The 22,307-nt window shown below is 48.7% G+C and overlaps 1 protein-coding gene and 1 long non-coding RNA gene across 5 annotated transcripts in view; one reads left to right on the top strand and one right to left on the bottom strand.

Moving 5' to 3' along the window:
- FLNB (filamin B) overlaps positions 1 to 17,614 on the bottom strand; it is a 133,165-nt gene extending 115,551 nt beyond the window's left edge. For all 4 annotated transcript variants that reach the window (XM_046664798.1, XM_046664789.1, XM_046664781.1 and 1 more), the window contains exon 1: positions 17,183 to 17,614. In XM_046664798.1, coding sequence (XP_046520754.1) covers positions 17,183 to 17,474 — 292 coding nt within the window. In that variant the 5' untranslated portion in view covers positions 17,475 to 17,614. The remainder of the gene's footprint in view (positions 1 to 17,182) is intronic.
- A 170-nt stretch (positions 17,615 to 17,784) lies between these two features.
- Positions 17,785 to 21,245, top strand: LOC124241194 (uncharacterized). Its single transcript, XR_006889141.1, has 3 exons — positions 17,785 to 17,893; positions 19,701 to 19,984; positions 20,451 to 21,245. It is a non-coding gene; the product is annotated as an uncharacterized LOC124241194 (long non-coding RNA).
- The last annotated feature ends 1,062 nt before the right edge of the window (positions 21,246 to 22,307 follow it).

Below are 22,307 nucleotides of genomic sequence, written 5' to 3' on the forward strand. Positions count from 1 at the left end.
CACACACCTCTCCCCCGACCCCAGGAAACCACTAACCAAGGTTTGGTGATGCTCATTCCCATGAACGTATCTGTATTTCTATTACATATGTAGAACTTTATAGAAACAGTACCACAGAGTATGTATCTTTCTGCAATTTGCTTTTTCTGCTCAACATTGTTTGTAAAACTGATCCAACGTGATACACTTGGAGATGCTGCCAGTGCCCACGTCCAACTCCTTGGCCCACTTCTGATTCCAGCCACAGCTACAGTGGGCAGTTCTGTGCCACCTCAGATCACTTCTCCAGGACCACCTAGCAATCAAGCACACATCTGCCCCCCGCCCCCACCTTTTTGCTCCAGCAGAGCCAGCATGCAAGGGTGCCCAGCCTGGAAGTTTGAAGGAATTAATGCCTCCATCATCAGGGAGCAGGAGCTGGTGGATCTCGAGCTTCCTGTCCTTCTCCAGGTGGACAATTCTAGAGGCATTCTGTACCCTTTTCAGGAAGTCCCAGCGGAACTGAGCCCCTGCTGCCCACAGCAGCGACCTCGATAATTCACCCTAACATTGGTTTCTTCTCCTTCCCTGTCTCTCACCGTCCCTCCTTCCCACTTCCTGGGATCACCTCCCCCAAAAAAGGCACCTCCACTTGGGTGCATGTCCTCGTGTCCAGCCCACTCTCAGGAGAATCCAAACTAAGCAGAGTTCTAGTTTATTCATTTTTATTGCTCTGTATTCCACTTTAATGACATAATTTATTTTAAAAGGATATGCTCTTTATGATGGAGTACTATGAGAAATCAAGTTTTTAAATGATATTCGATGACAGAGAGATTATCATCAGATGATGGAATATGAAACTACATACAGGCTGGCTCCTAAGCTATTTATAATGTGTTATATATACATGTGTAGACAAAACCGAAAGGGAATGTTAATAATTCCTTTGCTACCTCCAGATAGTGAAATTATAAGCAATTTTTCCTTTTTTACTAATTTTATGCAATTTTCACATTTCTCTGCAAAAACATATATTATGCCTAACTAGGAAAAAACAATAAATGCCATACAAATGATATGCAAGTGACATTAGCAGGATTCCTACAATAAATCAGCATGGAGGAAGAGGCAGGAGTGCCACAGGGATTCAGAGGCAAGAAAAGAATGTGGGCATGGCCCCTGGGTATAGAACAAAGGGAATGGCAGAGGTAGAGAGATGGAGGAAGAAACCTTCCCCGTCACACTCCTCCCACTCCCCAAACACATCCAAGCCCCTGTCTAATACCACCTCCTACAACAAGCCCACTCAGCATCCAGCCCCCTTTGCCCCTCCTGGAAGAGTCTTGATAGGAGTCTGGATCTACCTTTCCCAGCAGGACCATGGGCCTCCAGGGAAGTGACTCCACCCCCAGCTCTGGGGAAGGCCTCATAGTCTGAGGGTAATCCATCCCCCATGTCAGGTAGTGGTTCAAAAATCGCCATGTGATCCAATTGGAGCTAATGAGACATAAGGTGAGGTTTGTTGTCAGCTTCTGGGAAAGCTGTTCTTGGCTCATAAAGAACTGCCAGGAATTGTCTCTCAACCTCACAGGAACTCTCTGCTATAGGAAACCACAGGGGAATCAGCCTTAAGACTAATGAAACCAAGAGAGCAGAGACCCAAACAATGACGACATCACTGAGCTGCTGGATCCCAGAAACCCATAACCCTCTCTCCGTCTGGGCTTGCTGATATAAGCCAATCAACTCCCTTGTATGTGAGCCAATTTTGGGTGCCATTCTTGCAGCTGAAAGGATTCTAGTTGCCCCACTTCCTCCCTTGAAGGCTCTTCCAGCTGTCCATTTCATCCTGATTCAAACCATGCACAATGTCTTAGGGATCATGGCACCATTTATTTCAAACCCCATACCCTCTGAATGTCCTGATGCCAATCAGCACAATCTAACCAAACGCCAAATCTGACATCCCCCTTCACCTCACTATCAGCCTAGGGTAATAAAGACTTGACCGTTCCAATCAGGATTACCTGATAGCACTTCCTGAATACTTCCCACGCGGCAAGTCCTTTACAAAATCTAGCTCATTAAATCTTCACACCCACTCTTTCAGATAGAAACTATGATTATCCCAGTTTACAGGTGAGAACACTGAGCACTAAGGCTCCGCAGAAATCGTGTCACTCAACCCTAACAGTAAATCCCAGATTCAACCCCAGAGCTGCCTGCCTCCTGAGTCCTCACTCTTAATCATGACTTCCCTCCTCCCAGAAACCCAAGGGAAGCAGGTGGACAGAAAAATCAGACTCAGCCTCATACCGCGCCCACCTCAAAGAATACCATTCATTCCTGGAGACCAGCCTGAGGCACTTCAGAGGCCCAATCTTGGGGTACATCTTGCTTTGCAGAAACTAAAGGACACGCTAATCCCAGAAAAAAAAAAAATTAGTGTTGCAAAGAGTATTACCAGGCCATCTTGTTTTATCTATTTATAATCGACATGGACTCCAAGAGAGCTCAAAACTCAAATCAGACTTTAGGGAAATAAGGTTGGTTACCATTACACAAAGGGTCAAGATGGATCCTTATTGAAACACCATAAGAACAACAATGACACAACTTTAATATGTTAAATTTCTCTAGAATCATTCTGGACTGAAATAGGTTTATTGTTCATTTCAAAAAAACTCAAAATACAAAATCATTTTCTAAACAACTTTTATTTATAAAAGACCGCTACACACACGACAGAACTTAGTTCTGTGGTTCTCTTACGGAAGTCTCTGTGGCCTGCCCAGCTCTTCACTGACATTCAATCTACTCCTATGACTCCCACTGGAGGGTGAGTACCCCAAGGTCAGTGACCAAGTTCCAATCCCCTGACCCTCCTGGCCACTAGCACAGCTCCTGGCACAGCTCCTGGCCCGCGGTAAAGGCTCCCCAAGTATTTGTTGAACAAAGTGTCCATACATCACTACCCTCAGCTATTGACGACACTAGCAGTCCCTTCACATCACACAGAGAACATTATTCTCTTTCCAATTCTTCCTCAATCCTTCTGAGTAGGTCAGGGAGAAAGACTCAGTGTGGTGCCAGGTTACTTTGAACACCTCTCTCTGGTTAATTTTCCTTTTTAACCAAAAGAGTAGGCCTCCCGCTGAGAACAGGCAACAGCGCTAGCTGGAATTTAATCACACTGTTTTGGGTTTATTTATGGTTACCTTCGATTAACCTAGTGACATTGCTTTTCCATTATGATAGTGACAAAAAGTCTTCTTTTCAAATACATTTGTTTTAAAAGTGAGTCAACTGCAGTGGGAAAAAAAAAGTTAAGTAAAAATGAAATAGAGACAGCCATGGGATATGGTAAAAATAATAAAGGTGGTTCCTTTACAAATGACCGAAGTTTGGGAAACACAGACCTAGTCCAGTTCGCCCATTTTACAGATGGGAAAACAGGCCAAGAGAGAGAGGTAGGGCCTCTCCACGGCCCGCAATGGCAGAAGCAGGCCCAGGACTGAGATCCAGTGTCTGCGTCCTGCCATCTGCCTGGGACCCAAAATCTTGCCAAATCCAGCTTGCTCCAGGCCTTTCCCAGGACCAGAAACCGGTCTCCGGAAGAAGAGCGGGTTAACACCTGCTGATCTTACTGATAACATCTAAGCGATGGTCAACTTTAATAGCTGGTGAAACAAAAGCCACTGTGCAAGTTTTTAAATTTTTGCCCTGTCACATGGAAACAGTACCCAGGTTGACTAATTTTTTCCCCTCGTTAAAATGTGAAGATCCGTGTTAGTCACTCACTCACTCAAGTAAAACCTCCACAAATTCTACCTTTGGGAAAGGTGTTGGGTGTTCCCTGCCCTCCTGAGAAATGACCTAAAAATGACACTCCCTAAAAGGCTGCAGTATTAGAAATCCGGCCCAACCAAGGAAACAGCAGGCAGCTTGTATTCAAAGGACAACTCAGGGAAGCAGGTGGTCACACAGAACACAGATCCTGGAGCCGGCCCCGTGGCCAAGTGGTTAAGTTTGCACACTCCGCTTCAGTGGCCCAAGGTTTCACTGGTTCGAATCCCGGGCACGGATATGGCCCCGTTGGTTAGGCCATGCTGAGGCGGCGTCCCACATGCCACAACTAGAAGGACCAACAACTAAAATATACAACTATGTACTGGGGGACTTTGGGGAGAAGGAAAATTTTTTAAATCTTTAAAAAAGACACAGATCCCTTCAGCCTGGCAGGGCTAAGAGTAGCATACTCCTGAAAAAGAACTGAGAATGATGCCCCCTCCCAACCTCCCCCATTCCTTCTGGTCTCAGGAGCCACAGAATTTACTGTTGCCAGCCTCCTCCAGTCACCCCAGCCCAGCAACCTTGATGCTGTTTGTATAGGTGTGACTCCAGCAGTCTAGTTTCCAAGCACTACTCTAAAAATATTGTCACCAGCTCCATGACATGAGGTTGGACAGTGCTGGGTTTAAGACCACACCCAGGGCAACAAAAATTCTGGCAGATGGTACAGGCAGCCCCACCATGATCCCAGATGTCAAACAGCCAGAACTAGAAGGGAGAGAAAGCAGTGCCCAGGACCAAGGCAAGGCCAAGCCAGGCTCAAGGAGTGGGTGGCAGCAGCTAGTAGACTCCCCTTTGTTCCAGATTGAAAGTACACAAGGCAGTCAGCACAGCCTCACCTCCAGCATGCCTGCTCCCTCTTCATCCTCCTCCATTAAGCCCTGGAAAGGGTAAGTGGGAGGTGTGGGGCATCACAGTGATAATGCTGATGCCAATACCACAACAGCAGCAGCTGTCTACTGAGCACTTTCTATGACCAGGCGCAAAGCTAAGGGCTTTAGATATACGTTCCCTTTATACCATAGAACTCAGTAAGGCAGAGCATTTTATTATCACATTTTGCACATGGACCACAGGCTTGTAGTGGTGAAACAGCTTGCTGGGTCAGCCAGCTCTCGAGCTAAGACTCAGACCCACGAGCAAGCACACCACCTGGATGGCGTTACAGCTGCTTCCACAAGAGCAAAACCAGGAAAGAAAGAAATGGGAGCAAAGGACCTTCTAAGAGACAAAGAGGAAGGATTAAAGAAAGAAAGGAAGGGCAAAGGAGCTAGTTAAAAAAAAATAGAGCCATTAGTCAAACAGGACAAAAGGGAAAGTAGGGGAAGATGTCAAGAATAGTTGGCACCTGTTTTCTATCCTTAAAGGAAGCTTGGCTGGAAGACCAGGAAATGCATCTGGCCCATGGTTCCTACCCAACAGCTACTCAAAAACCCAGGTCACCCCTTCTAAAAACAGCCCATTAGGGATGAGGTATCTCTGACCAATTGCAGGGTATATTCCCACCACCTCTCCCCTTGCAAAATAATCAGGTAACTTCTTCCTCCAGGAATTCGGAGGAAGGAGGAGAAGGAGGGGGAGGGGCAGGGGGAGGAGGAAGAAGGGGAGGAGGAATGCGATGACCACCATTCATGGGGCATTTACTGTCTGCCAAGGACTGGGCCAAGTGCTTTACAAGAATTGTATCACTTAATCTTCAACAACACCCAGAACAGAGTACTACAGCCTGAGACACTGAACCTCGGAGAGAGTAAGAAATTTGCCCCAAGTCTTCCAGCCAATAAGTAGCAGGGTCTAACTGACCCACACTCTTTTTTTTTAAGATTGGCTCTGAGCTAACATCAGTTGCCAATCCTTCTCTTTTCTTCTTCTCCCCAAAGTCCCCCCGTGCATCATTGTATATTCCAGTTGTAGGTCCTTCTGGTTCTGCTATGTGGGATGCCGCCTCAGCATGGCTTGAAGAGCAGTGCTAGGTTGGCGCCCAGGATCCAAACCAACGAAACCCTGGGCTGCTGAAGCAAGGGCGCAAACTTAACCACTGGGCCATGAGGCCGGCCCTGACCCATACTCAAGCACACTCAGGAAGTGGTTTCCATCCCATTTCTTTTGCCTCAAACAGGCCATGTCAGGATGATTCCAAGGGCCTGGTGTTTTGAGGGCAGTTGAGAAAATGATGTCTCCAAAAAACCAATACCATGAAGATCTTAGGGCTGCATATAATTTTCAGACTTCCAGAAGTTCCCAGGCAGGCAACCAAGCTGCCCAGCTACATTCTGTTAGGGGCATATTTGAGACATATTTCAACTGCTAATGGAGCTGAGCAACTAAAAGGTAAGTGAATTTCTATGCTGGGCTAACCATGAGACAAGATCACAATAGTTACTGAAGATAATACCTATTATTATTTTTTTCTTTTTTGAGGAAGATTAGCCCTGAGCTAACATCTGCTGCCAATAGTCCTCTTTTTGCTGAGGAAGACTGGCCCTGAGCTAACATCCGTACCCATCTTCCTCTACTTTATATGTGGGACGCCTACCACAGCATGGCGTGCCCAGCGGTACCATGTCCGCACCTGGGATCCGAACCAGCGAACCCCAGGCCACCAAAGCAGAACGTGCAAACTTACCTGCTGCACCACCAGGCCAGTCCCGATAATACCTATTATCAAGAGACCTTGGCAGTCCCAGTAAAAGCTGGTCCTAAAAACTTTTAAGAGACAAAGTAGCTGGAACACCCCCACTCCGTGGTTGACCAAAACGTATTTCTAGACCAAGGGCAACTTGCAAACCATAATGAGCCTCAACTAAGGCTTCCAATTTTAAAGCTAGCCACAGCTTGGCAATAACTCTAGGATGAATCTTGTCACAATCATCCATAAGACCAAAATGATTTCACAAAATGCTTCCAGTCCACAGCCTCTTTTTTCCAGAGAAAACGCGTCTCCTTCCCCATTGTGATCAAAAGGCAACTGTAAAACTCCCTAAAAGCAGAAAAACATTTAAGATTCTTCACACATGATGTGCTTTTTCTTTGTATTTCTCTATGTTCTTGCAATTCTTTCTCACAAAGAACTACAAATGCAACTTTTTAATGTAAAAAAAAACTTATTAGAAGTGAATTTCAAAGACGTGCTGAGCTGATGCCTTTCCTTTGGGGATTAAAGTCTCAGGCAAGGGTTGGAGTCACAGTGGTCATATACTGCCTAAACTGGGTGGGCCTCAGTTTCCCTGTCTGGATGATGGGGATGAGAACAATAGCTACATCTCAGCGTTGTGATGAGGTTTCATTTAGCTATTATTGAAAAGCATTTATCACAATGCCTAGTACTGGTAGGTGCTCAATATATATTCACTATTATTAATGAAACTATTACTATGATTATAGTGACTCTCAGTGGCTTCCTATAGAAGCGTCAAATGGCAACTTGGAAAAGGCCTTGTTCTCTAACAGTTGGAGCAAATTATCAATGTTTAGAGAATGACTAAGTGCTGAGTTCTTTCAGTTCAGCCTCACTTTCCCCAAAAACAAGGTGTTCCACTGAGACCCCAGACCCAGTTGTCCAATACATACATTTCTCATTTCACTGCAGACTGCAAAGAAGCACTATTTTGCATTTTCTGAAAGCAAATTTATTGCAAAAATGTCAATGTACCAGACTTATTATTCAATCCATCTATACTAGAGGCTGTTTATTCAATAAATTATTCATTATATTCCTGCAAAGTGCCAAGCTCAGAGCCAGAGAGGTAAACAAGAGATTCAGAGCCTGCCCCTGGAGCAGTTACAATCCAGTGGGAGAGCAAGACTGGCAAGTCAGGAGACCAGTACAGCTCAGTAAGCTATGAAATGGAATGGCATGGGCCGGGGGCAGGGGGCACTGTGGACGTCCAGGACTTCAAGGCCTCACGCCCTCCAACCTCAGGTTCGACTCCCCATAGATGCCGAACAAGAGTGCCAAGAAAAAGAGACAGGAGAGGCAATTATGGTAAGAGACACAGGGCCAGCAGGAAGGGTAAGGTGACACCTAGATCATTTCCTGTAAAGGACTCCCAGACAGGAAAGGCATTCCCCAGGTGCCAGCCTGCCTCCTTTAGTGGAGATGAGGAATGCAACAAGCCACTGCCCAGGTACTTGCAAGCCAAGATCCACCAAGGCTCCTCCTCTTAGAATACTTTCTGGCTTCTGCTCCTGGAGGGCTAGAAGCTCCACTGAGCGGCCCCCTGTTCCACCAGCAGCACATCCTTGGTCTTCCAGCCTCTGCCTATTCTGACAAGGAATCTTATAAACAGAACCCAGAACTCTGCTCAATTAACAGAACCACCAGCTCACAAAGGCCTTTTAGGGTCTGAGCCCAAAGGTCTCAGCACCTGAGGTCCCCTGTGGAGCAGCGTGTGGTCCCCCAGCTCTGGCGTAGTCTACCCCACCAAGGGAACGATCGCTTTGTTCTTGAGCAGGAAGCACCAGCCCCCCACCCCCGCCCCGGGCTTCCAACAGGCTGCAGAATGCCAAATAATTCTTGTTTCCCTGGAATATCTGATAAACCACTTCAGGGAGATACAGGGAACCAGGCGATTCACACAAGCCCTGTAGTACCAGCACGATAGGAACTTGATTATTTTCTGGAGGGGAGCAGGGGAGATGGAAGACAGACTGTACGCGGGGAGACTCCTTTCACACCCCAGCCTCCGCGGGAGGCCCCTCAGTCACAAGCAGCACGAGGCCCAAAGTAACACCATTCCTGTTTGTCGAAGGAAAGCTGACTGCTGCCTGCCTTTTTTAATCTTAAAATCTGAATTTATGGGCCGCAGCAAATTTACATAGTCCCTGCCGCAAATCCCCACCCATTTCCCTATAGCTCGAAAGCCAAAATTCCACACTGTGTTCCAAATAACTCCAACCTCTTTGGTTGCCTTTATATCTGAACGGAAATTCCAGAAAAGTTGTCTGGCATGGCAAAGGCTGACCAGCCTTATGAAAATACCCAGAAAGGTGACCCATTTAGTCAAAAGAGCTTTCAGATCTCCATGAGAAAAGGAATTCATGCCAGCATAAAGGGCCTTCAGACAGGGAGAACAGGAGTGTTGTGTTAACGCCCAGACCTTTCAACAAGCCAGCCCTGCGATTTCTGGGGAGGCCGAGCAAGGAGTGGGCCAGCCAAACCAGCTTTGTCTCTCAGCAGTGCTGCTGCAGCAGCCCTCAGGGACACAAGTTCAGCTGTGGAAGCACACAGCTCCATGCTGTGGTGCCCAGCAAGGGGCCTGCCCACAAAGCTCCTTGAAGATGAGCCGGGGAGCCGCTGGCTTGGATTGGAAGCAGGCGGCCGCTTGTGCCAAGGCCGCCCGACTGATAAAGGCCGAGTGCCAGGCAGGAAAGAAAGGTTCTGCTCACCGGCAAACACAACCCAACACACCCTCCTGCCGCTTAATGTTTAAAGGTGGCAGAAGGAAAGGATGTGGGGTGAGGTCACTTCTGACAGAGCACAGCTGTGCCAATGGCGACGGTCACCAAGGATCTGCTGGTGTAGCTGGATCTCAACAAACCCCCGCACGCACACACCCCAAGTGTGTACTGCAAGCCCCACAGGACTGCAGCCAGGAGGAGCTCCAGGGGCACCTCCTCCTCACCTCTGGCTCCCCGAAGCCACCTTCAGCTGGTCCCTACTGTCCAGACCTGCAGCGAAATCACTGCCCCTGGGAACCAAACGAAGGCAGGGAGAGACCTACAGGGGTGTCTCCAGAACTGGAGGGAAGGCCCCACTAAGGCTCTACGGTGCTGGAAAACATAAGGCAGATGGGCCCAAAAAAGTTCCGGTTTGTAGAAGGAAATTTCACTTTCACATTAATCAAGGGCAAATGAGTAAAGTTTCAAGCGAAATTAAAATAAACAGAACTAAAGCAGTAGAAAGTCTCTCACTGCAATGTCTCTATTTTACAAGTGTGGGACCCAACTTTAAAAAAAAAAAAACTTGACATTATAAACCAATATGACCTCAATAAAATAATTTTTAACAAAAACTTCACAGCTTGATGTAGGCAAGCATCATGCCTGGTACGTGAAGTGAGGCAGATTTGAGCCTCAGTTTTCTCATCTGTAAAATGAAATAAATATAAGTCCACTCACTCTGCAGGGTTCATAATGAGAATTAGAAGTAATAAAGGTGAGGCACTCAGGACAATGCTTAGACAGTTGGCATGTGAAAATGCTAGATATTACGTTAGAGAATGCATATGCAAACCTCGACATGCGAAAATGCTAGATATTATGTTAGAGAATGCATATGCAAACCTCGACACTCAGTGCACAAATGGCATCATCAGTGTGCACTCCGGAGACCAGGAAAAGCCAAGGAACATGCAGGAGGAGGACAAGTGTCCTCCTTGCCAGGCTGTCTACCTGTGCCAGCTTTTGACGATGGACGAAGGGAGGAAGTCAGACGGTCTGTCAAAGTAATCCAGCCTTACAGCCAGCCTCAACTAAGTGAAAAACCAAACTGCTTCTCTGCTTACGGTACAAGAAACTCTTGACCAGGGACCTTCTACTGCACAGGGACTGCTGGAAAGGAGAGCAGGGAAGGCAAATGTTCTTTGGTAAATTTTGTGACCAGACAACGGGTGTAAGTAAAATCCCAAATTGTTTTTATAACTTAATAGTTTGCAGGAGTTAGGACAACTATCTACAACTTACCAAACACCTTTAAGGCAACGGCCAAAAGGCTCTTAGAAGAAAGGCAGCAACTTCATCTATAGCTCAGCATTTTTCTTGCAGGAAAATCCAGTAATTTTCATGACACTAAGTGGGTATGATTAAAATACCCAGTAGTTCCATCCTTTACACCACGTATACCTCCCCGCACCTACTGTTCTGTTACTCCAGTCATAAACAGAACCATTTGGTTTTCTAATCATCTTTCCCAAGAAGCTCTCTCTCTAGAACATGGACTCAATTTCCCAAGAAAAGTGAGCGAGGCACCTTAACATACAAGACCAGTCTCCAAGCCCCAGAAGAAAGTATCATTGTTCATTATACGATAACCTGAGCCAATCTGGGGATTATCAAGCAGTTTAACGAACAACTAGATTTACAACAGTAAACGCAAGATGGCTTCTAGTAGAATGTCATGAAGGGCAATTTTAACCATTGCAAGAGCAGGAAACAGCACGTGTTTAGATTGAAATGGCTCATTCCATCGGATTTACTCATTTGGTTCAACTTGTTGAGGGAAGGGATTATAATCACAGATCCACCTCCTTCCCTGAGGCTAACTAAAGATGAAAACTAAATGTAGAAGAAGAAGAATACAGAAAAAAAGAAAAACGAAATGCAGAAACACACATCCTCAGGAGCCTACAAATAGGGCAGGCACACCCCAAAGGCACACCAGATAATACATGAGAGCACAAGGCAGGCCAGATCTTATATTCGGATTCGTCATCTAAAAAGAAACAAAGTTTTACTAACGTTTAATACGCAGACTAACAGAGGTATATGTATATGGCTTATAAATACACATATACGAGGAAGGTGCACTTTCAAAAATTTTTACTGATAGGAATGACTGGAGCAACAGTTGAGAGATCCCCAGATTAGATGATCCATTTCAGCTGGGTTCACCTACCCGCCCCCCCCCCCCCCCCACCAAGCTCACTCAAGGAAGATGGTCGGTTGGCAGCCTCCAGCCTCAGAAGGCCTTGTGTGCACCAACCCTGTCTACCTCTCCACCACCCCTTTGACTTCCACCTGACACGCTCTTCTACTCCCGTGCTCACTTGGCTAACTGTCCGTTCACCTGCCTAATTCTAGTCAGGCTGTAGGTCTCAGCTTAATGGCCCCTTCCTCCAGGGAGCCCTCCAGACTCCCCACCCCAGCCTGAGGGAAAGTGTTCTTCCTCCTCCTCAGAGGGCTTGTCATCTCAGTCCTCACTATTCACAGCGTGGTCTGCAGACAGCAGCAGCTGGGAGCTGGGTGGAAGCGCAGAATCTCAGGCTTCACCCTGACCTGCTGAATCAGACCTACATTTTTAGCAAAATCCCCAGGTCATTTCTGTGTGCCTGAAGGTGTGAGAAGGACACTCCCTGGTTACTTGTCTCTCCTCCAAGCTGAGCAGCGTGTGAGGTAAGCCGGGGACATGACCCTCATTATTCCTGCGGCCCTAGCATGGGGCCTGGATCAGAGTTGGTCTTTCATACAGTTGTTGAATGAGGACAGGAAGAAAGAAAGGACCTTGGGAGGCATCTTCATCAGAGGTCCCAAGGTTCCAAAGGGAAGGGAAGAGTTAACACACCAGATGACAGAAGTAGGACTGGCCAGAGCATAGATGGAAGACAAGACAAAGCCCTGGACCTGGGTTCAAAAGCACAATAATATTAATAATGATAATGCCCAGCATTCTGCTAATCTAACAACTTAATCAAATGCAATGCTATTGGCAATTCTAAGATAGGAACTATTAGTCTCCTCCCTTTTATAGATGGGGAAACTGAGACTCAGAAAGGTTAAGGCAGTGGACCAGAGTTGCACAGCTGTTAGGAGGCAGAGTGGGGATTAGAATCCTGGCAGTCTAGCTTCAGGCCCACGCCCTGAACCATTTGGCTGTATCTAGAGTAGCCTAGTATGTGCCGACCCGGAGGCCATTTATAAGGAAAGCAGAGTGATGTGGTACCCCTGGCCACGGAGCCGCTGCAGGCAGGGCCCAAAGGCTTCGAGCCTGAGCATCTGCTGCCCAAGGAGCAAAGCAGCCATTCTCAACTCACCCATGACACCCACCTCGAAGCGCAGAACCAGGACCCTGGGGGTGGGGGTGGGGGCCATAATTTGGCTCCAAATCAAAGCCCCCCTTCAGCACAGACTCTCCAAGAACGAAGGCGGCTGCTGACTGGCACGCTGGCTCTGCTGTTGCTGGAGGAGTTCCACAGAGGCCCAACTGGCATCTGGAAGTGATTTGGCCCAAAGATTCCTGAACCGGGTGGGAGGTTGGAATGACCAGCCACCCCTAGCTCCCGTCCAGCTCTTGGAAACAAAGTTGGTGTAAATGGGCCCCAGAGGCAGCCATAACATAAGGAGAGGACACCCTCTAGGCAGTCCCTAACCCTATTAGAGTGAACAGAATCAACATCAAGCAACCAAGCCGGTCTCCCCAGTGCAGCGCCAATTCTAAATGTCCTCTCAGTGTGCAAACCCTCCAGCATGACTGTTGAGAATATTACTGGATTGTACTTTATTTATTTAACAAACACTCACACAGCACTTACTATGTGCCACAAACCGTTCCAAGCACTTTAAAAAATATTAACTTGTTTAACTTTTATAACCTTGTAAGGAGGTAATTATTATCCCCATTTTAGTGATAAGGAAATCAAGGCACAGAAGTTTCTTAGAAGCTACTTAGTGGCAAGTGGGATTTGAACCAAGAATCCTTGCTCTTCACTACAAGAGCCACTGTGCTAAAATGTTACTTTGTTGCAAGCAGCCCAGAACTTGTTAATTTTGAAAAGTATGCTACTTTGTTACTGTTTAAGCATTCTCTAGGTCTGAACTACTGCACATTGCCTAAAAGACACTAGCATTTGCTAGGTACTTCAGGAAAGAGCAAAATTTAGGATTATTTGTACCTTATTTTGATAGGAGAGGGACAAAAGAAAGGAAAAGGGGCTGAGTGGCACAGTGACCTACCACCCTAGAAACTTTGCTCAGTGACCCAAGGTCTCGGGAACATGCACTCCGCCTGCTCCGGGGCGCTGGCCTGGCAGAGGCACCTTAAGTAAACATTAGGGTCAGACCGCATCCTCTGAAAAGGAAAGAATGTCTTTTTGTGAAGGATCAAACCAAAACACACCATCCAAACTTCCAGGCAGCCTTGATTGTCATTCTTGAGCTGAGAGACCCCTTTTTCTCCAAGTTGGCCGGGCTGCCCAGTGTCAGAAAGGTTTTTGGAAAAACAAGTAAATAAAACTGCCAGCTCCTGGCAGACAACTCAAATTAAATATGCTGAGCCTCACTATGAACTGCCTAAGATATAACAAGAAACTGAAGGAAATCTTCAACTTTTGGATGGAGCCTAGGATGTGCCCACTTTACAACGAATCACAAATGTGAATAAACAGCCAGGGCAGTCTTTTAGTGAATTCCAGGCAGAAAAGCCACAGTCTTCTGGCAGCTTTTGACCATCTCATGTTTCAGAGCAGGGCGCCTGTACACAACGCTAATGATTCCCATAACACATATTCTTGGGAGTTACCCAATGTATACAAAACCCTGCATTCGTTCAAAGATATCTTCCCGGATTATGGAGTAAAATGCCATCCACTGGGTAGCAGGAAATCTCCAAAACAAACAAACACAGTGGAGATAGGGCAGCCATTCCCCCAACAAATTCACCTTGACACAAAACTGATTCCACTCCCCTCCCTCATGACACTCGCCTCCCGGGAGCCTCCTCACAGTTCAGAGGATTAATCCCGTCACTCACCTGCGGCCTTGAGATCCCTGCTTTGTTCAAGGCCAGAGGCTCAAAGTGTGAGTGTCCAGCAGTCACCCCAACATTCCAGACTTGCAAAACTTAGCGTAACGGGGCTTTCTGGGTGTGGGAGGGAACCTGTATTTTACTCATTTCTGACACTGGAAGGCAGGTCAGTTAAGGCTCAATTTCAACAACTGAGCAGGCCTGGGTTCCAGTCATCATTTACTAGCTCAATGTCCTCTGCAAGTGACTTCACTCCTCTTTCCCCATCTTTAAATAGAGATAATAAAACTAACAACAACCACAGTAATAATAGCAACCATTTTCTAAGCATTTGGCCAGGAATGGAGCAAGCCCATAAGCCTCCCAGTGACTTGCTGAAGTAGATCATTATATACACAAGGAAACTGAAACTCAGGTATTCAAGGTGGTTGATCAATGGAGTGACCAATGGAACACACTTAACACCTAGTGGGTGCCCCCAAATTGGAGCTAGTGTCGTTGTCAGCACAACTCAAACACAGCATAAGCAGGGAATACTTGAACTGAAGTCCAAGCTGGATGTGACTGAAGGGCCCTCACCCAGGACAGCCCCAGGAGCAGAGGGAAGAGGCCTCAGGCATTACCCCCACGGGAGTCTGGGCACTTGGCAAGTTGCCCATCAGTCTCCAGAGACTGGAAAACCTGTTTGCTGTGAGATTTTTCTGGAGTGCAACTAGGCAGCCAATGACAGGAGTCATAAATGTGGTCAGACCCTTTGACCCAGGAATGCCACTTTGCGGAATACGATCCAGGAAATAATTTAAAAGGAGAAAATAAAATAAAACAATGTAACTTGTGGTGGAAAGAGGTCCACAGCAAGAAGCTGCCAACAGCCCACAGGCCCACAAGTGGGGAAGGGGAGGCTAACCCTGGAACGTCAGGACAATGGAAGTCACCATGGCCTGGGTGGGTTCAGGCATGAAAATCAGAGGGTCTAGCAGAAAAATGTTAGGGACCAGATAAAGTCTAGAATGAGACCTCCAAGTTCGGGGCACAGATGGGAAGCCATGCTGGACACAGCTGCAGCCTCTGTAAACAGTAAATCAGGCAGTCCAAGATTTTCTGGGGCTGTGGTTTGGGTTTTTTGTTTGTTTGTTTTGTTTTTTAAAGAGATTTCATGTCATGTTTGGATACTCCTGGTTTACTTTAAGTTTCTTTGTTCAGTTAATTAAATAAATACACATTTTTAAAACAAAGGAGAAGGGATCCAAGTTGAGCCCAACCAGGCCTTGAGATTCCTCAGAGGGGAAGCTGGTTTCTGAAAAGGAAAGAATTTCAGGAGAATTCTAAGGTTCTCCTCCTCCAGCTACAGGAGATAGGCCCCCAAAAGAAGACGACAGCATGCCACACAGCTTCCCTCTGCAGAGAAGCCACCCTTGATGGGGAGGCTGACTGGGCAGTGCAGCTGCCTGGGCCCAGGAAGCAGCCCTCTGTGCCAGGACAGGTGGAGGGAAGGCGAGGGAGAGGACGGAAGAGATTCAGCCCAGAGGGAACCCCTTTTAGGCTAGAGAAAATCCCAGCAGCCACACCCACCACCCTTTCTTCCTGTCTCAGGGGTCACAATAAGGCCCGGTTTCCTCAGGAGGAAACCCTAGACCCAGGCCTGGGCCAGCTCCTCCACACACTCTCTTCACACATGCATGCTCTCTACACAGGTGCAGTGTGTACACACATTCTCTGCATACATACACACTCACACAAGCACACAACACACCCCTTGCTCCTACCACGACAGTCGACACTCTCAGCAGCAGCCTTGTGACCCTTCTGGGTGCCCTCCACTAGCCCGGGTCACAGGAGGGACCTCATCCTCATTCTCCTTCCCCAGCTCAAGGAGAGAGGACCCAACACCAACTCCCTCCCTCCTCTCAGGAAGGCCCTGGTGTGGCCAGGGCTGGGAAAGGAAGGCAAAGTCTCCTTTAATTGTCACCCATTTCCTTCGATTCTCAGCTGGACCCTCGCTTCGTCTATGACCTGAGGTAGGTCAATTAATCCTCTGGACCCCCATGTCTGTAAAATGGGCCTAACGACACCCCAACTGGCGGGATGCGTAAAGACTGAGAAAACTCCGAAGGCTGTGGCACACAGCGCGCTCCAGTTTGGGCTCCCTAAAGGCAGCAATTACCATTCCCACCATCATCTCTAAGTCACAACTTCAGCGGCGAGGGCGGCTCGCCCCGCGGCGCCGGCCAGAACTCAGCGGGGAGCAAAGGGAGCGAGAAGGACACACCCCTGCGGCTCCCCTTCCCACCTCGGGGCCCACACCCATTCCGGAGACGACGCGGGAGGGTGCACGGTCCGTCTCCACCTGGGCGGGGAGGCCCCAGGCTCAGAGAGCGGGCCCTCCCCAGGTCTCCCCGCCTGGCCTCCGAGCCAACGCCCGTTCAGCGGCCGCCGAGCGAGCGCACCAGCCTGGGCGCAGCTGCGCGAGCGCTCCAGGGAGAACCTGACTAGGGCCCCACCCCCGGGAACGGCGGACCACAAGTTTCCAGCCCCTCAGCTCCCGCAGCGGCACCCGAGGTACACGGATATGCCACAACCCTAACTGTCCCCGTGTAGTCCCAACCCAAGCTCTCAACCCACAGCCCCCCAGAAACGCACCGCCGGGGCGCACGGCATGGAGCTATTACACGAGGTCCCAGCCCAGGGGACGGCACCAGGGAGGGGGCCTAGGTTCTCCCATGTCCCTACTCCCTCGGGGACGACGCCCCTGGCCTCGGAATCCACACCCAGCCCGCGGCTGCTGGGCGTGGTGGGGGCGCGCGGCAGGGAGCCCCAGTCTTCCGCGGGGGCGCACGCGCGAGGACGTGATGGTACCCCGCCGACGCCTGGCCCCGCCAGGGCACTCACCGATGGACACGAGCTTGATGTTCTCACGATCCAAGAACTCGAGCGCCACGGACACGTTCTCCAGCTGCATCTGGCGGAAGGTGGGCCGCTGGTGGTACTTGCGGTACATGCGCTTCTGGCTGAGCACCTCGAGCAGCGCGATGAGCCGCAGCCCATCGCTCAGGTCGGTCTGCAGGTTCCCAATGCGTTTGTTCACGCACTTGAGGTGCTCATTGCACCAGCGCGTGAACGTGTTCTGCTGGATCTTCTTCCATGGCGCGTCCTCCGCCAGGTCCTTCTCGGTTACCGGCATCCTGGCGGCGGGGAGAGAGCAATGCGCAGCAAGCTGCCGGGGACTGGCGTCAGGAGACCCAAGGGCCGGGGGAGCGAGAGCCGAAGCGGAGGGGGCGCGGGGCTCGAACTCGCTGCTACCGGAGTCGCGGCCGGTGCTGCTCTGCGGCCGCCTGCCCCTGGCCGCGCGAGGCGTCTGGCCCCGCGCCTGCGCACTGAGCCGATCCGCCCCGATGCCCCGCCCCGTCCCAACCCTCGGGCGGGTGTTCCCGAGCCACGCTCGCCCCCTGCCGCCCGAGGCGGGCACTGCGCCCCGCGTCCTCCAAGGCGTCCCGGGACCCCGCGCTGTGTGCTCACGGCCTGGAGAAAGGGAGCTGGGCGAGAGACGTCGGGCTATCTGACGGGAAGGTCACCCGGTCCCAGAGTGAGGGGACTGCAGAGGTCGGGAGCTGGACAGAATGGGCGGGGACGGCGGCGTGGGCCATGGGGGAGGGGTGAGCGGGGAGAGGCACTTCATCTACTATAGGGTCTGTTAGGCACTGGAAGAGACTGTGAAGGAAACGGACGTTTTACTATTCGTGTTAATTAAACTCATATGAATGATAATATTATTCATAGCGTTTATTGAGTGCCAACTGTGTACCAGGCCCTCTTAGTGACTGTGAACCAGTGGTAAATAAGACAAATTTATTCCTTAGCCTTGAGGAGTTCATAGACTAATGGGAGAGAAAAATACAAATCAACGATGACAGACAGCTCCGTAGTAATACTAGAAATGAACAATAACTGGCTGTGTATTAGTTTCCTAATGCTGCTGCTACAAATTACCAAAACTTTGTCCTGAAGAAAACCACAAATTTATTATCTTGCTGTTCTGGAGCTTAGATGCCCCCCCACGAGTCTCCCCAAGTAAAATCGGGTGTTGGCAGGATGCAGTCCTTTCCAGAGGCTCCAGGGGAGAATGTGTGTCCTTGCCTTTTCCAACTTCTAGAAGCTTCCTGCATTCCTTGGCTGTGGCCTCTTCCTCCATCTTCAAAGCCAGCAAGGGCAGGCAGTCTTTCTCACGCTGTCATCTCTCTGGTTCTCCAGTCATATCTTCCTCTAACTCTTTTAAGGACCCTTGTTGCACCCAGTTGGTTAATCCGGGATATTTTTAAATCAGCTGGTTAGCGATCTTGATCCCATCTGTAACCTTACTTCCCCTTTGCCCTGTAAGGTATTGTTCACAGGTTCTGGGAATGAGGAGGTGAGCATCTTTGTGGACCATTATTCTGCCTACCAACACCATGCATGGAGCCCCTGTTCTATACTCATCCAGGTCCTGCACTAGCTGCTGGGAAACAGCGGAGACCCTGGCCAGACCTCTGCTGTCAACAGCTGAATAATTATAAGAGTAGCAGCTAGCATCTCCTGAGTACCTGCTCTGTCCCTGTGCCAAGAGCTGTGCTAAGTGGTTCCTTTTCTATTGGCCTGGTTTGACAAGAATTAACTGAGAGGTTAAGTGACTTGCCCAGGGCACACAGCACAAACAGAACTGGAATCCAATCTGTAAGAAAAGCACAGGGTGCCCTGGGCCCAAGAAGTGACACCTAGCCAAGGGTTGGGGGAAGGGGGTCAGGGCAGGCAGGCTTCCTGGGGGAAGAAGGGCTGGGCAGGATGGAGGTCAAGGGCTTCTAGCCCAAGAGAAGCCAGTAGATTTGTGGTTTTAACTTTCTGTAACAGGTCATTTGCATACAATGATGAAATGCTTTGTTCAGACAGATTGTCTCACTCACTAGAAATGCTGAAAACAGCCTGGGGGAGAGAGTGTCTTACCTGGCCCTGCAATAACTATTTGAAGGATCATTCCCCTCCTTAGTGACTAAGTGAAGAGATTTGCTGGAGGTTGGCTGGTAAGGACTAGACAAAGCCGGGCTTGAACCTGGGTCTAACTCCGAAGTCTACACTGTGCCTAAGGGCCCCCATGCTGTTCCCAGCCTGGGCCCTGTCTTAGTCCACACAGTCTGAGCAGCACATTCACTAGAGGCAGTGTTGGTGACCTTTGCCTCCCCCATGCCCGAGGCTCCTGGTTCCTCAAGCTTTCCTCCACCCAAAGTCATCCATCAAAATTTATCTGCCAGTGTCTCACTCCAAGGGGAGCTCCTCCCTGCTAGGTGTGACTGGAGCTTAAATGATCAACTCAGCACAATCAGCAGCTGCGAATGGGCTCAGGTTCCCCTTTCTTATAAAATATTTCTGTTTTCACCAGATCTTGACACAAATAACTAAAGAAATTCTGCATGTAAATATCCAGTCCACTTCACTGGGAGCTGAGACATCCCTGTCTTAGGCTGAGTCCCGTGATTCCCTCCATCCAGTCGGGAGAAGCCTTCGCGTTCTCGAGGGAGCGATTTATGGTGGGGATGAAGGGGATTCAGCAGCCGCGGTGGAGGATGGGGGTCAGTGCGTTCTGAGATGAGGAGAGGAAGCAGACAAGGTCTTCAGATGGCTCTTTATCGATATTTGATGACAGATGAGGGCGAACAACTCAAGGTAGGCATTTCTGCAGGAGCATTTTAGCCAACACATTCCACAGTTTTGCCTGACGGCACCTTTATTTAACAAATACCCTAAATTTTGTCCTAGGCTTCTCTGATCTTTTCGTAGAACTGCCCAGAGTGGGAGGGTGTAGAGAAGTGAAAAGCACAGGCTTCGGGTGTGAAGTCTGGCTGTTCTGTCTTTGTGACCTTGAACAAGTAACCTCTGCAAGCATGTTTTCTCATCCAAGTGATAGAGATAACGCACCTACTCCACTCCTGGGGTTATTAGATAACACAAGCAAAACTCTTAGTGTAGTGCCTGGCACACAACAGGCGCTCAATAAATGTAGCTAGAAACCAGGCAAAATTAACAAACTTCACAACCAGTCCCTGAAACATCTGGAATTAACTGTATTTTCCCAGACTCCAGTCTGTCTCTGTACGAAGCCATGGCTGCCCTCCCTGTCTCTTCCCCACAGATGTTGACACTGATCCACCACAAGCCCCAAGAGATCCTGGTCAGAATAAACTGACGAAGAAAACATAAGCAGAGCAGCAAGCCCCCCACGTCAGCATGGACCTGACAAGGCAGCAGCAGATGCGCAGACATCCACAAGGAAGAGACAGGCTGAACTGGGAGATAAACACTGGGCCGAGGTTGAAGCACCGTGAGCCTGCTTCTCGAAGTTGTATGAGTTGCTGAATCAGCCCGTCTGAGTCGGATCGGAAGAGGGTCTTCTCATCAAGCAAGTGTGCAAATGTTCCCCTGATCCCACCTCTGTGCCTTTGCTCAGGCAGTTCCCTCCGCCAAGAATGCCCTCATCTCTCCCCTCCAACCTGGGAAAGTCATGGCCATGCTGCAGTCCCCTCGCTCTCACAGCTTGTGTGGTCACAGAGCTGGTTTTATGCTAAAGTTTAGTTGCTATTTTCTGTGGTCAGTTTCTGAAGGAGGCCAACTGTCATCTCTGTCCCCTTACAGAGTATAGTCAGGGGTTTAAGACTAATAGAGCCTGGACTGGCCAATGTAAATATAACGAGAGCCACATTATAATTTTTAATTTTCTAGTAACACTTAACAGTTATTACATGTCACTTAAAATCAAAAAGAAACAGGTGAAATTAATTAGAATAAGATATTTTAACCAATATTAAGGTGACCAACTGTCCCGGTTTGCCCAGGACTTAGGAGTTTCCTGGGATACAGACGTTTCATTTCAGTAATAAAACCAGGAATGTCTCTGGCAAACCAGATTAAGTTGGTCACTCTACTTAATAAATCCAAAAAGCTATAATTTCAACACAAGAGTATTTTTAAATATATTATTCAGACCCAATTCAGTGCCCAATAGCTTTCTTTGGCTACTGGTGGCTCATATTAGACAATGTAGGTATAGAGAGAGATGCTTGATATTGAAATAAACCAGTTAATACGTTGGAGATCCATAATGCTCTCACCAGGGTCCTGACCTTGGGACCCCCCACTCCTATATGGGAAACCCTTGTCCACACTTCAGGAACCCCAGTTCCATCAGAGGGGTCCCAGGTGAACCCGTGTTCTTTGGTGGCATCCTGGGGTCCACTGCTAAAGCAGCATGTCAGGATATTCATAACAGTAATAATAATAGAAATAATACTAATAGAAGTTCCCGTTTCTTGAGTACTGGCATTTTCTCATGTAATCATCACAACCACCCCAGGAGGTGTTGTTATTACCCCTGTTTCGTAGGTAAGGAAACTGAGGCTGAGCGGAGTAGTCATATGCCTAAGGTCACAGAGTGACAGAGACCGGGTACTAAGCAAGGGAGTAGTCATGACTGAGAGCAGGGACCTGGGGCTGTCCTTGACTGCTTCCTTACCTGAAACCTACGGGCATACCTCCTAGGAGTTTCCGATAAATGAAGAACTGTGTGTCCAGCACTTAACATGTACATGTCGCCGAGAGAGCTGATACTGCTATGAGGTGATGACGATGCTGTGACAATACCATGATAGTGTCGTGATTGTGATACTGCTATGAGGTGATGACGATGCTGTGATAATACCATGATAGTGTCGTGATTGTGATTCTGATATGAGTGCACGTCAGAGTGAAGACTGAAAGTTCCAGATTTAGAAGCCCGCTTTCCAAAGGGAACAGAGATGGAGAACCAGGACTTGCAGAATGAATCTGTGTCCTCCCCAGCTGCATCTTTCCCCCAGGGCGGGGCCTTCTCCCTTGTAATTTTATACCAGTGTCCACACCCTGCCAGAAAGAAAGAGAAGCAAAATAAAAAAGAGAATATTTGCTTTGCCTCTGCCCCAAGAGGAAGAGGAGCTGCTTCTCTCTGCAGCTCCCT

This window comes from Equus quagga, chromosome 1 (genome assembly GCF_021613505.1).
Source record: "Equus quagga isolate Etosha38 chromosome 1, UCLA_HA_Equagga_1.0, whole genome shotgun sequence".
Taxonomy (NCBI): domain Eukaryota; kingdom Metazoa; phylum Chordata; class Mammalia; order Perissodactyla; family Equidae; genus Equus; species Equus quagga.